Source organism: Ictalurus punctatus, chromosome 6 (genome assembly GCF_001660625.3).
Source record: "Ictalurus punctatus breed USDA103 chromosome 6, Coco_2.0, whole genome shotgun sequence".
NCBI lineage: Eukaryota > Metazoa > Chordata > Actinopteri > Siluriformes > Ictaluridae > Ictalurus > Ictalurus punctatus.
In genome coordinates, this window is record NC_030421.2 from 5,325,869 (window position 1) to 5,343,779 (window position 17,911).

General features: G+C 41.2%; 2 protein-coding genes and 1 long non-coding RNA gene across 5 annotated transcripts in view; all 3 read left to right on the forward strand.

The window, feature by feature from the left end:
* The first annotated feature begins 695 nt into the window (after positions 1 to 695).
* pofut2 (protein O-fucosyltransferase 2) lies at positions 696 to 10,675 on the forward strand. The gene is made up of 9 exons (XM_017470881.3): positions 696 to 931; positions 1,334 to 1,584; positions 1,688 to 1,832; positions 2,470 to 2,580; positions 4,785 to 4,851; positions 5,078 to 5,203; positions 5,354 to 5,534; positions 7,669 to 7,792; positions 10,372 to 10,675. The coding sequence occupies exons 1-9, from the start codon at positions 744 to 746 to the stop codon at positions 10,523 to 10,525; spliced, it is 1,347 nt and encodes a 448-aa protein (XP_017326370.1). The 5' UTR covers positions 696 to 743; the 3' UTR covers positions 10,526 to 10,675.
* On the forward strand, positions 7,799 to 8,595 carry LOC124628272 (uncharacterized). Its single transcript, XR_006982714.2, has 2 exons — positions 7,799 to 8,445; positions 8,561 to 8,595. It is a non-coding gene; the product is annotated as an uncharacterized LOC124628272 (long non-coding RNA).
* A 6,646-nt stretch (positions 10,676 to 17,321) lies between the features above and the next one.
* Positions 17,322 to 17,911, forward strand: part of abca12 (ATP-binding cassette, sub-family A (ABC1), member 12) — a 94,742-nt gene continuing 94,152 nt past the window's right edge. For 2 of the 3 annotated variants that reach the window (XM_053680742.1, XM_053680741.1), the window contains exon 1: positions 17,322 to 17,608. The gene's annotated coding sequence lies outside the window, so the exon portion shown is untranslated. Of the gene's footprint in view, positions 17,709 to 17,911 lie in introns of all 3 variants that reach the window. The other variant, XM_053680743.1, reaches the window with a different exon arrangement.

Sequence of the window (17,911 nt, forward strand, 5' to 3'; positions counted from 1 at the left end):
TGGATTAAAATAAATAGAGAAAAAAACCCAGAAGAAATCTTTAAGATTTAGTTTGTACTTAATTGTACTTGAAAACAAAAGAAAGCACAAAAATAGAGTTTAAAACAGAAAACAAACACAAATACAGGATGGAATAAAAATAGTTTAACAGGAAACAAAACAGAACCGAGAGAAAAATAACGCAAACGTGCAAAGGTTTGTAAAAAAAAAAACAAACAAAAAAAAAAACAAGAGTTAGATTAAAATCAAAACCGAAGAAATCCTAAGAATAATTTAAAATAAAGAAAAATAAAAAAATGAGCGTGTAAAATAAAACCTAGTATTCAAAAGAAAAAAGTTCAGTGTATTTGTACAGCAGAAATATTCTGTTATGAATTAAACTTTTCACTTTATTTTGCTTTAGTTTGCTCAGAAAATGATTATTTAAAAGACAGAAATAAGTTAGATGAGTGAAAATCACTCATGATTAAAATCCATACATTTGAAATTGGACGATATTACTATATAAAACAATGAAAAAGGTTATGTATAATATATTGCACATAATCGCTTGTTAAATGAATTAAAAATGAATAATAACAACTTAATTAAGCATTACAATGCTTTTATTTACACTAAAATAACGCGACGAGGTTGCTAGACAACAAACAGACGCGACTTCCCTCTTTCAGGAAATGAAAAGGCGGTTGCCAGGCAACCACAGACGCGTTCCGGTCTACCCGGAAGTGCGTGGCTTTAATGCAATGGCGGAGCCCAGAGAGAAATCCGCTCTCGCGGCGTGTTTTTGCCCTTCTTTTGGCTGTTGTGTTGTTGTGTTGTTGTTGTCCGCTGTTTTCAACATTGCGTTCGGTGTTTCGGGATCCGAAAGCGACGCGTTTCTAGCCGGAAGTTCCGGTTTGTCTGCGGCGGCGGCGGCAGCGCGAGACGTGCGGTAGGTAAACTAAACTAAAACACATCCATATAAAGTAAATCCGAGCGAGTAACCTCCTCTCTGGACCACAGCAGATGTTCCTATCGAGGTGTGTGTGGTGTGTTTAGTGAGTCTGGTACTGATTTGTTAGTTGGAGCTGTGAGAGAAGTTGTGTCCCCGCTCTGACGTCACTGGGGGACATTGTTATTGTAGTTACAGTGGAGTTTAGTAAGGAAGAAACATTTCAGCAAGCTCAAACATAACAGTCAGGTTAAAGGAATAAAGCATCGCTGCACCGCTGTCTTTAGGTAGGGCTAAATCCACAGCACGGCATTGTGGGTAATATAGATTAACACCGTGTGTGTGTGTGTGTGTGTGTGTGTGTGTGTGTGTGTGTGTGTGTCCTGTGCTGTTAACGAGCAGCTACCTGCTGTACGACGTGAACCCTCCTGAAGGCTTTAACCTGCGGCGGGACGTGTACATCCGCATGGCGTCCCTGCTGAAGACTCTGAGGCAGCGTGGCGACTGGGTGCTGGTTCTTCCGCCGTGGGGTCGTCTGTACCACTGGCAGAGTCCCGACGTGCACCAGGTGCAGATCCCATGGGCTGAGTTCTTCAGTGTCTCCAGCCTGCAGGCCAACGTTCCTGTCATCGAGTACGAAGACTTCATCGCAGGTAAACGCCAACAGCTGCGGACCTCCGATCACAGCCCGGATATATCACTACTGCTGTGTTCATGTGTGTGTGTGTGTGTGTGTGTGTGTGTGTGGGGCTTCAGAGTCGGGTGGGCCCTTCATCGATCAGGTGTTTGTGCTGCAGAACTACGCAGAAGGCTGGAAAGAGGGAACGTGGGAGGAGAAGGTGGACGAGCGACCCTGCATCGAACGCCTCATGTACAGTAAAGACAAGCAAGGATACTACAGGTACTCTGTGTGTGTGTGTGTGTGTGTGTGTTACTATAATAGTGCTGTAATAGTAACATATTATTATTATTATTACTATTATTATTACTACAGTTCAAAATGTTTCCCAAGAAAATGAAAAATAAAATGAAAGACTTAATAGTAAAATGGACAGAGGTATAATATAATAATAATAATAATAATAATAATAATAATAATAATAATCATTATTATTATTATTATTATTAAGAAATGACATGAAGAATGCAAGAATAAAAATAAATAATTTATATATATATATATATATATATATATATATATATATATATATATATATATATATAAGGTATAAAGTCAATAAAAATGGGAGGAATCATTAAAAATAGAGTTCAAACAGAAAAAAACAACTTTAGCAAAACAAAAGAATGAAAAAAATGTTTTAAATTGTAAAAAAGAAGGGGGGGGATAAAAGAAGAAATTATTAAAAAAAACTTTTGCAGTTCATAAAATACATTCAAGAATGAGATTAAATTTTTAAAAAAAAAGAAATTTAAAAAATGGACAAAACATGAATCAGATAAAGAAATAATAAAATAGTTTGTAAACTAAAAATAAGTGAGGAAATGAAAGTGTGTGTGTTTTCTCTGGTTGCTTTTAGAGGCTGGTTCTGGGGTTATGAGGAGACTCGAGCTCTCGGCGTGACCTGTCTGTCTGCTCAGGGACACGCCTCGGTTCTAGCGCCGCACCTACAGGAGAACGTCACTGCCATGTGAGTCAGCTTGGATTTTTACCGCACGCCATCAAAACCAGTGTCAAGACAAGTCAGTTAGGAGGGACCGCCGGTCCGAGGAGCTCGCTCGTAGCAGCACCCGTTTTGTCTCGGTGAACTAACTCCGAATGGAACACGGTTTCCTCAGTAGTTAGCGAACATGCCTTATTTACCAGCTAGCGCTACATGGATAATACAGTGAGTTCATGGAGCCTGGTCTTCTAAGCCTTCAGGCTACACCACTGCTTAGCATCATATATACCGGTAGGTGTACAGATGCTGACTGCAGTCCATGTGTTGCTCTACAGAAAGTATTTGCACCCCTTAAGGAGATAGAACACTGACATCATCATAATAATGCATGAAAAACATATTCGCTAACGTACATCAATCTGATTTGTAAAAATGAAATTTTTCTTCGCTACTCGTCCCACATCGCAACAACAAACTAAGGATTTACATAATAAAAATAGAATCTAATAAAATTTATATATATATGTGTATATATACAGTGAGGGAAAAAAGTATTTGATCCCCTGCTGATTTTGTACGTTTGCCCACTGACAAAGAAATAATCAGTCTATAATGGTAGGTTTATTTGAACAGTGAGAGACAGAATAACAACAAAAAAATCCAGGAAAACGCATGTCAAAAATTTTATAAATTAATTTGCATTTTAATGAGGGAAAAAAGTATTTGACCCCCTCTCAATCAGAAAGATTTCTGGCTCCCAGGTGTCTTTTATACAGGTAACGAGCTGAGATTAGGAGCACACTCTTAAAGGGAGTGCTCCTAATATCAGTTTGTTACCTGTATAAAAGACACCTGTCCACAGAAGCAATCAATCAATCAGATTCCAAACTCTCCACCATGGCCAAGACCAAAGAGCTCTCCAAGGATGTCAGGGACAAGACTGTAGACCTACACAAGTCTGGAATGGGCTACAAGACCATTGCCAAGCAGCTTGGTGAGAAGGGGACAACAGTTGGTGCGATTATTCGCAAATGGAAGAAGCACAAAAGAACTGTCAATCTCCCTCGGCCTGGGGCTCCATGCAAGATCTCACCTCGTGGAGTTGCATTGATCATGAGAACAGTGAGGAATCAGCCCAGAACTACACGGGAGGATCTTGTCAATGATCTCAAGGCAGCTGGGACCATAGTCACCAAGAAAACAATTGGTAACACACTACGCCGTGAAGGACTGAAATCCTGCAGCGCGCGCAAGGTCCGCTGCTCAAGAAAGCACATATACATGCCTGTCTGAAGTTTGCCAGTGAACATCTGAATGATTCAGAGGACAACTGGGTGAAAGTGTTGAGGTCAGATGAGACCAAAATGGAGCTCTTTGGCATCAACTCAACTCGCCGTGTTTGGAGGAGGAGGAATGCTGCCTATGACCCCTGGAACACCATCCCCACCGTCAAACATGGAGGTGGAAACATTATGCTTTGGGGTTTTTTTTCTGCTAAGGGGACAGGACAACTTCACCGCATCAAAGGGACGATGGACGGGGCCATGTACCGTCAAATCTTGGGTGAAAACCTCCTTCCCTCAGACAGGGCATTGAAAATGGGTCGTGGATGGGTATTCCAGCATGACAATGACCCAAAACGCACGGCCAAGTCAACAAAGGAGTGGCTCAAGAAGAAGCACATTAAGGTCCTGGAGTGACCTAGGCAGTCTCCAGACCTAAATCCCATAGAAAATCTGTGGAGAGAGCTGAAGGTTCGAGTTGCCAAACGTCAGCCTCGAAACCTTAATGACTTGGAGAAGATCTGCAAAGAGGAGTGGGACAAAATCCCTCCTGAGATGTGTGCAAACCTGGTGGCCAACTACAAGAAACGTCTGACCTCTGTGATTGCCAACAAGGGTTTTTAAACCAAGTACTAAGTCATGTTTTGCAGAGGGGTCAAATACTTATTTCCCTCATTAAAATGCAAATCAATTTATAACATTTTTGACGTGCGTTTTTCTGGATTTTTTTGTTGTTATTCTGTCTCTCACTGTTCAAATAAATCTACCATTAAAATTATAGACTGATCATTTCTTTGTCAGTGGGCAAACGGACAAAATCAGCAGGGGATCAAATACTTTTTTCCCCCACTGTATATACACACACACACAGTATATGATGTGTTTTCAGTATTTTTTTTGACTGCTTTTGGTGTTGATATTGATTATAAAGTGTGTGTGTGTGTGTAGCTCAGTGATGTTAGACAGAGCTGAAACTGTCCTCCATGATCATTATGCAGGAAAAGATTACTGGAACGTGAGTACATTACAGCTTTGACATCATTTCAGTTCAAACAAAATCGTTCTCATACGTTACCGTTTCTATAGCAACAGCTCGTTCAACGGGGACTCGTACGGCAGACACTCCACATAAAGACAAAAACAAAAAACACACATTAATAGGATGAAGAAACTGTATACTGGTGTCAGAACAGTGTAGCGTCGGTGGTAACCTGGGGTGAATTTGGTGTTGCGTTCCTCAGACCCGGCGCAGTATGGTGTTCGCCAAACACCTGCGTGTCCTTGGAGACCAATTTAGAGCAAAATACCTCAACTCCACTGATGAGCAGGACCACACACCCTATAGTGAGGACTGGACACGCATGAGGGTGAATAACACACACAACCTACAATTTTTCACAACAACGTGTTTTCTTGTGCATTTCTATGCGTTTCAGTGCTTCTTCATTTCTGTAGCTGGTTTTCTAAAGCCAGGGCGTGCACGTGTGTGTGTGTGTGTGTGTGTGTGTGTAAAACAGGCCAAGTTGGGCAGTGCTAAAGGAGGCCCATACCTGGGCGTGCACCTGCGCAGGAAAGACTTTATCTGGGGTCATCGTGAGGACGTACCAAGCCTGAAGGGGGCCGTGAAGAAAATCCGCAGCCTCATGAAGAAACACAAGCTGGAGAAAGTGTTCATAGCTACTGACGCGGAGGATGAAGGTAAAGTCATTTTATACGTCCAGCAGGAGGTGAGGGGACGGAGGTATTTTATACATCCAGCATGGGGTAAGGGGGTGGGGGGAAGAGGTGTTTTAGACGTCCAGCAAGGGGGGGGGGTTATACGTGCAGCAGGGGGTGAGAGGGCGGAGGTGTTTTATACTTCCAGCAGGGGGTGAGGGGGGCGGAGGTGTTTTGTACGTCCAGCAGGGGGTGAGGGAGGGCGGAGGTGTTTTATACGTCCAGCGGGGGCGGAGGTGTTTTATACATCCAGCAGGGGGCGGAGGTGTTCTATACTTCCAGCAGGTGGTGTGGTAGGGCAGAGGTGTTTTATACGTCCAGCAGGGGGTGAGGGGGGGCGGAAGTGTTTTATACGTCCAGCAGGGGGTGAGGGGGGGCGGAGGTGTTTTATATGTCCAGGAGGGGGTGAGGGGGGGTCGAGGTGTTTTATACGTCCAGGAGGGGGTGCGGAGGTGTTCTATATATGCCTAGCAGGGGGCGGTGGTGTTTTATACTTCCAGCAGGTGGTGAGGGAGGGCGGAGGTGTTTTATATGTCCAGCGGGGGGGGCGGAGGTGTTTTATGCGTCCAGCGGGGGGTGAGGGGGGGTGGAGGTGTTTTATACGTCCAGAAGGGGGCGAGGGGGGCGGAGGTGTTTTATACATCCAGCAGGGGGTGGTGGTGTTGGTGAGGGGGCGGAGGTGTTTTATACATCCAGCAGGGGGTGGTGGTGTTTTATACATCCAGAAAGGGGTGAGGGGGGGTGGGAGTGTTTTGTACATTCAGCAGGGGGTGAGGAAGGCAGAGGTGTTTTATACGTCCAGCAGGGGGTGGTGGTGTTTTATACGTCCAGCAGGGGGTGGGCGGAGCTGTTTTATACGTCCAGCAGGGGGCGGTGGTGTTGGTTAGGGGGGGGCGGAGGTGTTTTATACGTCCAGCAGGGGGCGGTGGTGTTGGTTGGGGGGGGAGGTGTTTTATACGTCCAGTAGGGGGTGAGGGGATGCGGAGGTGTTCTATACATCCAGCAGGGGGCGGTGGTGTTTTATACTTCCAGCTGGTGGTGAGGGGGAGGCAGAGGTGTTTTATACATCCAGCAGAGGGTGGGGGGGGGGGGGGGGGGCGTAGGTGTTTTATACGTCCAGCAGGGGGTGAGGAGGGCAGAGGTGTTTTATACGTCCAGCATGGGGTGAGGGGTTGGGGGGGTGTTTTGTACATCCAGCAGGGGGTGAGCAGGGCAGAGGTGTTTTATACATCCAGCAGGGGGTGAGGGGGGGCGGAGGTGTTTTATACGTCCAGCAGGGGGTGGGGAGGTGGAGGTGTTTTATACGTCCAGGAGGGGGTGAGGGGGGGCAGAGGTGTTCTATATATGCCTAGCAGGGGGCGGTGGTGTTTTATAGGTCCAGCGGAGGGTGAGGGGGGGTGGAGGTGTTTTATACGTCCAGAAGGGGGCAAGGGGGGGCGGAGGTGTTTTATACATCCAGCAGGGGGTGGTGGTGTTGGTGAGGGGGCAGAGGTGTTTTATACGTCCAGCAGGGGACGAGGGGATCCGGAGGTGTTTTATACGTCCAGCAGGGGGCGAGGGAGGGCGGAGGTGTTTTATACGTCCAGCAGGGGGCGGTGGTGTTTTATACATCCAGAAGGGGGTGAGGGGGGGGTGGGAGTGTTTTGTACATCCAGCAGGGGGCAGAGGTGTTTTATACGTCCAGCATGGGGTGAGCGGGGGCAGATGTGTTTTATACATCCAGCAGGAGGCGGTGGTGTTGGTGAGGGGGCGGAGGTGTTTTATACGTCCAGTAGGGGGTGAGGAGGGCAGAGGTGTTTTATACGTCCTGCAGGGGGCGGTGGTGGTTTTCTTCTTTCTACTTTTTTCTTTATCATTCTTTATCAGTTTTATTTTCTTATTTTTCCTTCTTGTTGCTTTTGTCTTTCTTTTGTTCACTTTTTCATCCCGTTTATTTTATTTTCTGTTTTTCATTTTGCCTTTCTCAATCATTCTCTCACTCACTTTTTCCCTCTTTCTATTGCTTTTTTCACTCACTGTTTCTCACATCTCTTACTGACTTTCTTTTTATTCTGTCTTTCTTTATTTTTATTGAATAAATACTTATTCACAGTGTGTGTGTGTGTGTGTGTTTCAGAGGTGTTGAAGCTGAAGAGGCTGCTGCCTGAGATGGTGCGATACGAGCCGGACCAAGCCGAGCTGGAGCTGCTGAAGGACGGAGGAGTCGCCATTATAGACCAGTGGATCTGCGCACACGCCCGGTCTAACACACCTTCTTCTCCTTCTCTTCTTTTTCTTTCTTTCTTTCCACTTCACTCCTTTTATAGTTTTTTTCCCCCTTTTTCTATCTATCTGTCTAATCTCTTTCTCTGTCTTGCTAACTCTTCTTTCTTTCTTTCATCATTTTATTTTTCCCTTTTCTTTCTGCGTTTCTCATAAGCACTGTTTCTCTTTTTCATCTTCACATTTTTATCTCTATCCATCTATTTATATTCTTTCCTATCTGTTCCTCTTTTCTTGTCTTGCTAACTCTCTTTTCTTTCTGCTTTTCTCACTCTTATCTTTTTGGATCTTTCTCCCTCTATCCATTCATATATATTCCTTCCCATCTCTCTGTCCCTTCTTTCCTGTCCCTTTTCTCTTTCGCAACCTCTGTCTGTCTCTCCTTATATATTCCTTCCTTCCTCTCCCTCTCCTCTGTTTCCTTGCTTGTGCTCCTTTTTTCATTTCTTTCTTCCCTTTTATCACGCTGTGTTGTTTGCCCTTTTTCTGCCTAGTAGTTTTATTTCTCCGGCTCTTCGCTCGGTTTTGGACGTGATCGAGTCGTTCACGGAGAACACGCGGTGCGCTGATGAAAGTCGTAGGAAAGCGTGATCGTGTGTCAGTGCAGCGTGTTGATTTTCCTGTAAAGTCGGTGAGAAATTCACACTAGGACCATTAAAGCAGGTTTTCATTTTATGTAAGTGAACAGGTCACGTTTCTTTTCAGGCTGAACTGAATAAACCTGTCCGTCTGTTATTCCACTGTAGGCTTTTGAGGGGGAAAATAAACCCTTCTTCTCTTCTTCGAGGTTGCTTTGTCGCTCGGTGCGTGGGACGTGTTTCAGTTAGAGCCACAAAAGAGCATCTGTAAGCGTTTAGGAACAATCCGGAAGAAGACCTGCGGATTAAAAGCTTAATAAACAAATAAAGGTCACCGATATTTCATAGAGAAATATAAAATATCACCTTTTCATATTTTGCTATATACTGTAGTTGAGTGCAAAAGTTTGTGTACCCTTAGGGAAAATGAAGATGACCGTTAATGTTAAGATATTAATAGTTAACAAACAACATTTTTTTTTTTTTTTTTTTAAAGACACCCACCCATCTACACAAACCAGTTTTAGTTAATGGAAAATCTTTAGAATGTATTTCGTGAGGCCTCTGATTCTCTCATACTAAATACACAGAAATCACTGTGCTCGAGCTGTTCTGTGATGTACTTTCAATACAGATGAACCATGACATTGAAAAAAGGCAAAGAAAGGATTAGCGAAAGATAGACAGACACACCCTCTGACATTTAGCGCTCGAATTTCCTGAATTCACACCCATTCACATGCTACGGACATTTTGGAAATGCCAATTAGCCTGCAGCGCATGTCTCTGGACTGGGGGAGGAAACAGGAATACCTGGAGGAAACCACTAAAGCACCGGGAGAACACGCAGGCTTCACGGGATTCGAGCCTCCCAACTCCGGAGGCGCGATTCAAGCGTTTTGACCACTCAAGCCACCCTGCCTCCTCCCCTCCAACATCATTTACATTATTACATCATTCCAGCTGTGGACATCTGTCAAAGTTTAGATGGAATGTTTTGAAAACGACCTTAAAGGGATAGTTTACCAAAAAATGTCAATTCCGTCCTCATTTACTCACCCTCATGTCGTTCCAAACCTCTATGACTGGGGAACATAAAAGAAGATATTTCGAGAAATGTCTCCGTGTTTGTTTGTTTTTTGTCCATAACGGACAAAACGGTTTTGTTATTAACATTCTTCAAAATATCTTCTTTCGTGTTCCGCAGAAGAAAGAAACGCACACAGGTTTGGAACGACACGAGGATGAGTAAATGAGGACGGAGTTTTCATTTTTGGGTGAACTATCCCTTTAAATCATCTGAAAAACCTGTTTGTTTGTTTATTCATTTTTGTCTTAATAACTTATAAACGAGAGGCTGGTGAGGGAACGACTGTTCATAGCTGCTATAAAGTTCAGAAACGGATTTTAAAAAAAAATCTGCCGTCGTTCTTCAACAGATAGAAAGTTGCGATCGTTGCAAGGACATGCTTAGTTGACGTTTTTACGGAAGGAGTCTCCAGTGTCAGAGGGAAAAAGCTACGTAACGTTCAGGACGGAGGAGTTTACTCTTCTTTGCCGTTTCTAATGCGGTCACGTGACAAGCTGCGCTTTGTTTTGTTTTTGTCGTCTCAACTTTGAGAGAGAGAGAGGGGGAAAAAAGTGAGGGAACGACCGTTTATACCTGCTAAGTGAGAACTCGTCGTTAAAGCGACTCTAAACGGATAAAAAGTAATAAACGCGAAATGAAGAATACACTTCGGTGCGGTAAGATTAACGCCTCTCCGTCACACCACTCACGTTGTTGATTTTCCTAAAACACCACGACACGGAGCGTTTTTATTCCAACTGGGTTTCACAAAACAAAACAAAAATGCTGTTTGAACGGGTCGAGTGTAAATCTAGACCAGATCGGAGATCCTTTCATAGGTTACGCAAGGTGCGTGTGTAATCCTATCACATCAGTGAGTGCTAACTGTGCCGTCTTCATCGTTCCTCAGGTACTTCATCGGGACCTCGGTTTCGACGTTCTCCTTCCGCATCCACGAGGAGCGGGAGATCCTGGGCTTTGACCCTAACAGCACCTACAACCGTTTCTGTGGCGACGAGGAGGAAGAGTGCGAACAGCCCACGCACTGGAAAATAGTCTACTGAGCTGAGAAAACCCTCTACAGGAGCGAGATTACAGACGGGCGAACACACGACTGCCTCTACAGGGTGTTCTCTGGCTCTCCAGCGTACAGTGTTTAGCAAGAAAGTGTTCCAGAATTATTGGCACCCTCCATAAAAGCGAGCACAAATTAATATCCCGTTGCAAGGAGTCATATTTGGAGGTTGAGTTGCCCACACATGGGCACGGTGTGTGTGTGTGTGTGTGTGTGTGTACTTTGCTATACGCAAGATTTTTGATTCTTTTGGAAGTTTTAGTGCCTATTTTTCTTCAAAACAGTATATTCAAAAATGTGTTTTTATTTTTATAGCGCATTCAGATCAAGGAAATCCACATGCACTGATTCTTTTTTATATATATATATATATATATATATATATATATATATATATATATATATATATATATATATATATATATATATATATATATATATATATATATATACATATATACATACACACACACACACACACAGTGTATAGTATGTATGGTTTCACCTGCTAGGATATTAACCACATCTACTATTGTTCCTGAAGTAGTCTGAGTGGAAAAATTTTAATTGTTGTGTGAAATTCTACAACATTTCTTTTCACCCATTCTCTGGAAGCGTGCCAATAATTCAGGAGTCAAATAGACCGTATCATATACCTGGACCCGAGCCAAAAAAAACGCCTCATTCTTTACTTCTCACATGTTCAGTCCAGATTGGTCTTGAAATGCTGCCGAGCTTTATTTAAGAACCGTTCCACATGATGAAGCGGAGAGACTGAACGCAGTGGCGTTTCCCCTCAGTGACTGGGTGACGCTTCTCCATGACGACTGTGTTTTTTTTGTTTGTTTGTTTGTTTGCTTTTTAAATTTGCAGTATAAAATGTGTACAGTATTTTTGTGAAGTGTGATCTCGCATATCCGAAGTGTACGTCAGTGAGCTGCAGTGGCGTGCGGTGCATGAGGTTGTGCTCATGAAGACAAACACACACGCCGCTATCTTTCATTTCAACGGCTATGTGAAATAAAATTTCAGTCTGATTGAACCACACGGACCATCCTTTTAATAATGTTTTAAACAGCCGCGTAAACCTGCGTGTCGTGACGTTCGCCGTGTCCCCGTGTTCATGTTACGCAAAATTACGCGCCGAAGCAGATACCAGACGCAGATCGACCTCGGTGGCGTTTACCATTTGCACCACTGGGTAAAAAAAAATAAATAATTAAAAAAATAAAAAAAAAACCAAGATGAATAAATCTTTTACTTTTTGCAGTTATCCCCAAACACCAAATGATATAATGTTAACATTACTAACGTTACCCACCCAGTCCCTCCAGGATTTCACAACGGAAGAAATGAAAATCAAACAAACACCGCAACATTCCGGGGAGCTTGCGATTTTTCAAAATCTCCGCAGATTTTCAGACGCGTCACGTGACGCCATGAGTATGCAGTCAAACATGAGTACAGCTAAAAGGTCTCATTTACAAACAAACATCAGTGCGATAGCGCGTGTAGAACAATCTCATGCGACTGTGATTTCGCCGATTTGAGTTGTTTTCCAGAAAAAAAAAAAAGTTCAGCGAGTTGCATCGCAAATGTTTTTTAGAATCCGCAGCAAAATCGAGCGTCTTTTGGCCGCAATGATCACAAAAAAACAACAACAACTGTACGGACTGATTACAAGATCTGCTGTACGTTTTAAAAAATTTATTCAGTAAGGTGAATACGAAATGCTGTACGACTTTATTGCATTCACAAACTCATCTCACTGGATGACGGAAATCATTTAACGTTCGGATCAGGTTGAGCGTGACGCGCGTATAAACGGGCGTACCAGGTTCGGATACTCATAAAGGGTTCATCCGGAATAAATTCATTCTTACTGGTGGAAAATCTTTGCATGTAAACATAGCCCAAGGAGAAGGATGGGTGTGTATAATTACACTTCGTCCTTCACCAGTACACACTACGTCCATTTCACCCACAATCACGCTGCGCTGACCAACACGCTAGCTCGCGTTGCGTCGCGTCTCTGTTAGCTTTCACAGCAGTGACGACCTGGGAAGCGTTTCTATTTCTCAGGACCGTGTGCCGTTTATTTTCACCACGAACGCCACACCGTGTCGTACCAATCTGGGAGTGCTAGCAAACTCACCTACTGCTCTACACAGTGTTCTAGTTAGCCTAATGTTTGCTAGCTTGCTAACAAACCTGACTAATGGTTTCCAGTTACACATTATAACACTCTGCTGAGGAAAAATCAAAACCCCAAAACAATAGAAACTCAGAGTTTGTAATGGTTTTAATGGAAACTGTAATGGCCCCTGTCTGTTTCTACTTGTAATTTGTTGCTTTCTAGTGGTGGCAAGTTATGTCTAGTGGATACCATTAAGGACCAGTAATGGCAATGGTTTTAATGGGATTTGTAGTGGAAACCATTAGAATTTCTGTGATGGTTTCTATTGTGTTTTTTTTCAGCAGGGCAGTGAGTCTGCAGTATTTAACTTCCTAGCAACCTAGTCATCGTGTGTGTGTGTGTGTGTGTGCGTGTGTGTGTGTGTGTGAGAGAGAGAGAGAGTGAGTGAATGTGTGTGTGTGTGAGTTAGTGAGTGTGTGTGTGAGTGTCAGTGTGCGGCTGTGAGTGTGTGTGTGTCATTTTTCTTCATATCAGTTACGCGGACTTTTAAACACAGCCTGACTAAAACAACTTTTATAATATATATAAATATATATATATAAAATAATAGAAATTGCTCAATCTTTTTAGAAAACGTGTGTATTTTTTGATAATGTTGTTTCCTGACCTCGCAGTCCTTTGTCTCTCCTTTCTCTTATCTAGTATCTGCAGTAGGTTGATGATGAATAGGCAGAAGTGGGCGGTGTGTTTGCGTTCTCTGACCGAGTCGTGATTCGGATCAGTTTACAGATGCGTGTGGGTGGAAATGTGTGTTGCCTTTTGACGCTCATATGAAAGAATCGCTGTAAGTTTCATCCAAGCCTTCATTCCACTGGCTGACTCATTGAAAACCTTTTCGACAGTGCGTGATGTGGGTCATTACAGTGTGTGAGTGTGTGTGTGTGTGTGTTGAAAGACGCTAGAAACGATCGGCTTTGCATCGAGTTGGCCGAAAAACGACGCATTGCGTTTACATGAACATTTACATGAACACGGCATTCCAGCGAGGACGTTAAAGTCAAATTAACTTCTGGAAAGTTCCTCCGGTCCCTGTAGAAACGTACACGATAACTATAGAAACTTATACATAGATACTATACATCTATAGAACTATAGATACCTATACATTTCCATCTACAGCCAGGTCCGTAAGTATTTGGACAGCGACGCAGTTTTCGTACAAGGACCGCGTGTTTCTCAAAGCAACATTGGACAGGATCACCCTGATCCAGATACACACTTTTCAAGATGACCAAATCCGGATTACTAGTGCTCTGAATCAGAGTACGCATACGCAATCCAACGTGGCTTTGAAAAACCCGACACAAAAGTAAGATGGATTACTTGATCTACTGGATCGCAAAACATGGGATTCTCAAATCCGAATCAGAATGAAACTTTTTGAACAACTTGGCCCGTATGACACATATTAAAGCTATACAGGGTTTCCCCCCCACCCCACCCCACCCCACCCCCTAAGAACTAATGTTCTAACTGTCATGTATTATTACAAATATTGTCACAGACTTTGCAAAAAAAAAAAAAAAAAAACCCCAATTCAGTGGTTCAGTAAGTATGATTTTATACACAAAACCCCCCCCAAATTACTAGAATAACTTCATTGCTTTAAGTTCTGTACAAAATTTATTCCTGTAAATGTTGTTATTATTGTCGTTCTTTCGGCTGTTCGTCCTTTTAGGGGCCACCATATTTGATTTGGCACAGGTTTTTACATCAGATGCCATTCCTGACTCAACCCTAACATTTTATCCGGGCTTGGAACCGGCACCATTCCCTGCCTGGGAATCGAACCCGAGCCACGGCAGCAAGCACGTACGATCCTTAACCGCTGGCCCACCGGGGGACACGAAATGAATTCATCTACAGTAAATATGCAGCCAAAACCTAAAGAGTATATTCTACTTACTTTATTTTAAAATGTCATTTTATTGTTGCGAGTGCGTACAAAACTAGAAATAAAAAGAAGTAGTAACATTTGCTTGAACCGATAGCAAAGTGGTTTGTGAGCTCAATCTGCGTATCGGTTCACAGGATTTTAAAATGTAAGGCTTTTGTATTATGAAATATTGTGTGTGTTGTGTGCGCATGGGTGCGTCATGTCAGGTTCTACCAGTTTGGTCTTTATGAAGGCTGATAAAGTACGTGCGTTGGCGAGCTGATTCTCTTCAAAACCACAAAAGTGTTAGTGACTGTTACCTACTAATGATGCCGTGTAATTTTTACAGAGATTTATGTACTTTGTTTAAAATTTACTTATGTTTTAATAGTATATTAACCAGATATATAATCTCTCTATCTATCTATATAAATCTCTCTCTCTCATATATATATATATATATATATATATATATATATATATATATATATATATATATATATACACACACACATACACATATATATATATATATATATATATATATATATATATATATATATATATATATATATATATATATATATATATATATATATATATATATATACACACACATATATATAAAATCACACATATATATATAAACTCATATGCTTTTATCCAAAGCGACTTACAGGTGAGGAAATAGCATGATATGAATGTTATATGAGAATGGATGTAATATTAGGGTTTTATTTATTTATTTTTTTAAAATTGATATTTTTATTCCTATTTTACCGTTTGGAATTATTGTTGTAAAGCACTTTGTTCAACTTTGTTATTATTTTTAGCGTCGCTATTTCAATAAACTTAACGTGGATGAGAATGATGTGTTGACGCAGCTTGCATGAACACAAAATGTAAATAAATAAATAAATAAATAAATAGATAAATAAATAAAATGACATGTCTGACTCCTTCATTAAAAGACGTTAGGACGGTCACACTCCCTAACACACCTGCCTCCTGTTTATATCCAACTCGATGCCAGTTTTTGCAACTATTGCGACTTTGAGCGTTATTTTCCGATCGTCTTCCTTTGTTCGAGTGTTTTTGCAGTTTTTGTTCTCGGTGTTTTCATTCTCTGCATTGCTCGTATTGATCGTGATCATAGTGATTCATCTCACACCTACATCCACCTGTGTCTGGAATGTCCCTCTTAAGTTCCCAGCAGCAATTAGCTCACTTATTTGAATAATTATTACATTATTAGTAAGTTATGTGCAAAAACTTGCTTTACTCGTATATATCTGTACAGAATACTGCTGTGATTATAATTATGCACACATTCACCGTATATAAGGAATAAAACGCTCTCTGTGTGTAGTGCTGTTATAGAAAAATAATCAACATTTTTTTTCGTCCATTTACGGTTACGTTTAATGTTATGACTGTCCAGATTGACGTTCCTCTTTCTCGTAATAAAAATAATGTTAATAACGGCTTGAGTGCGAGTAATTAATGTATTTGTTTTAATACTTTATCGCTCCTATAGTAACTCCACATAAACCGACTGAAAAGAAAAACGCGTTTAATCCATAAAACGTCGAACGTTTCTTAAAGTAAGGAGACTTTTATTTAATGTTTATGGAAGGAGTCTCCAGCGTCAGAGGGAAATGTGTAACTTTAATGGTGTTTGTCACGACCGAGAAGTTCAAGAGAGAGAGAAAAATGCGAGTATTTATTGCCGTTATAACTTGTTCTGTGGAACTTCCATGCCCTGTAATGTTTTATTCATAAGTAACGCATGGATGACTTTGCAGTTTTTCTTTTCTGATTTCCTGTTGCTACGGGCGTCTCGGAATGGATGGATTTAAAGGAGATTTCTGAAGGAATGAAAACAAGAGGTTCAACACTGACCTGACAAATATTCCCATCACTACAGTGTATATATATATAAAGTTTACACACCCCTATTTAAATTTCAGCCCCCTCCTCCATATATATAATGTGACAATATTAACGAATAACACAAAATTCCAGTGATATAATAAATTGCTTTTTTTTTTTTTTTTTTAATTTAAAAAAAAAAAAATGGATAAAACTGGAATGGATAAAAATGGATTAACATTAGGTCATGTAAAGCAAAACATTAATCCTACTACTTCTTATTACTCAATTATTAAGTAATACTACTGATTATATAACTATACTAAATATTCATTAATTATACTAACTAAACAAATACTACTACTACTTTAATAATAACTGAAATTACACAAGCAAAGCATAAAGTTTAGCATAAAACATTATATGTAGTCTTAATTAAGTCATTAATTGCTGCTTTTGTGGCAATTAAATAATGAGCACAATTAAAAAAAATAAATAATAAAACTAAAGTAGCCGGGTAACAAAATTAAATTTGAAATTAGTATTGACGTTTATGTTTTTAAATGTTTTCATTTAATTCATGCAAATTTGTGTGGCCTTATTTTCAGTCATGGATGAAATAAACACTGGAATTCCATTATTTAGTTAATATAGAGTTTCTTCTTCTGCTTATTATTATTATTATTATTATTATTATGTAACTCTGTCACATAATTAAACTTACACTTGCATCACTCACTCACTCCCTCTCTCTCTCTCTCTCTCTCTCACACACACACACACACACACACACACGAGTAAAGAAACTGGCCAGGCAGGCTCTGCGAGTAGAGCAACAGGTTCACATTCGAGCTCATTCCTCATGTCCGCACCTGTAGAAAAGGAGCAGACCATCTTCACTCGTTCATTATAACGGTTTTCACCTCAGCAGAAGCTTCTACAGGAATAACTTCTATCCTGAACTGGCGTCTAGTCTGTTTTTCTTCATTTCTGCTGCTGGTTTTTTGTGTGTTTTTTGTTGGTTTTGCACTACGTTCTGCTAGGATTTACCTGACTGCAACATGTTCTCCGTTCCTCACCTCTGCTCCTGCATCCGATAACCAACAATCAGTCGTGAAGAAACCGAGGTACGGGAGCACAAATCCATTCAGATCTGCGTAATTTAAGAAATTATGAGTCAAAGGTGTGCTGTAGGAATTTGATTGCTTACTCCGGAGATAATATCAGGTCAGTCTGGATTAACGTTGCCAGGTAATTTATGAGATGCTGGATAATTTTACTGCAATTGGCCAGATGACTAGAAGAAAACAAGGTATAAGGATATTTATAAGGAAGAATTTCCTTTATTTGTATCCTCTATATGCTGACAGAAGTAAAGGTATCTTTCACCTGGAAATGTGAATATAGTGTACCTTTAAAATGGATCTAAA

Excerpts from the sequence above, each read along its gene's own strand:
- pofut2 (XM_017470881.3), top strand. The coding sequence starts at position 744 with ATGGCGGAGCCCAGAGAGAAATCCGCTCTCGCGGCGTGTTTTTGCCCT. Across the intron at positions 4,852-5,077 it reads CAGGAAAAGATTACTGGAAC|ACCCGGCGCAGTATGGTGTT; the intron begins GTGAGTACATTA and ends TGCGTTCCTCAG. Across the intron at positions 5,535-7,668 it reads TACTGACGCGGAGGATGAAG|AGGTGTTGAAGCTGAAGAGG; the intron begins GTAAAGTCATTT and ends TGTGTGTTTCAG.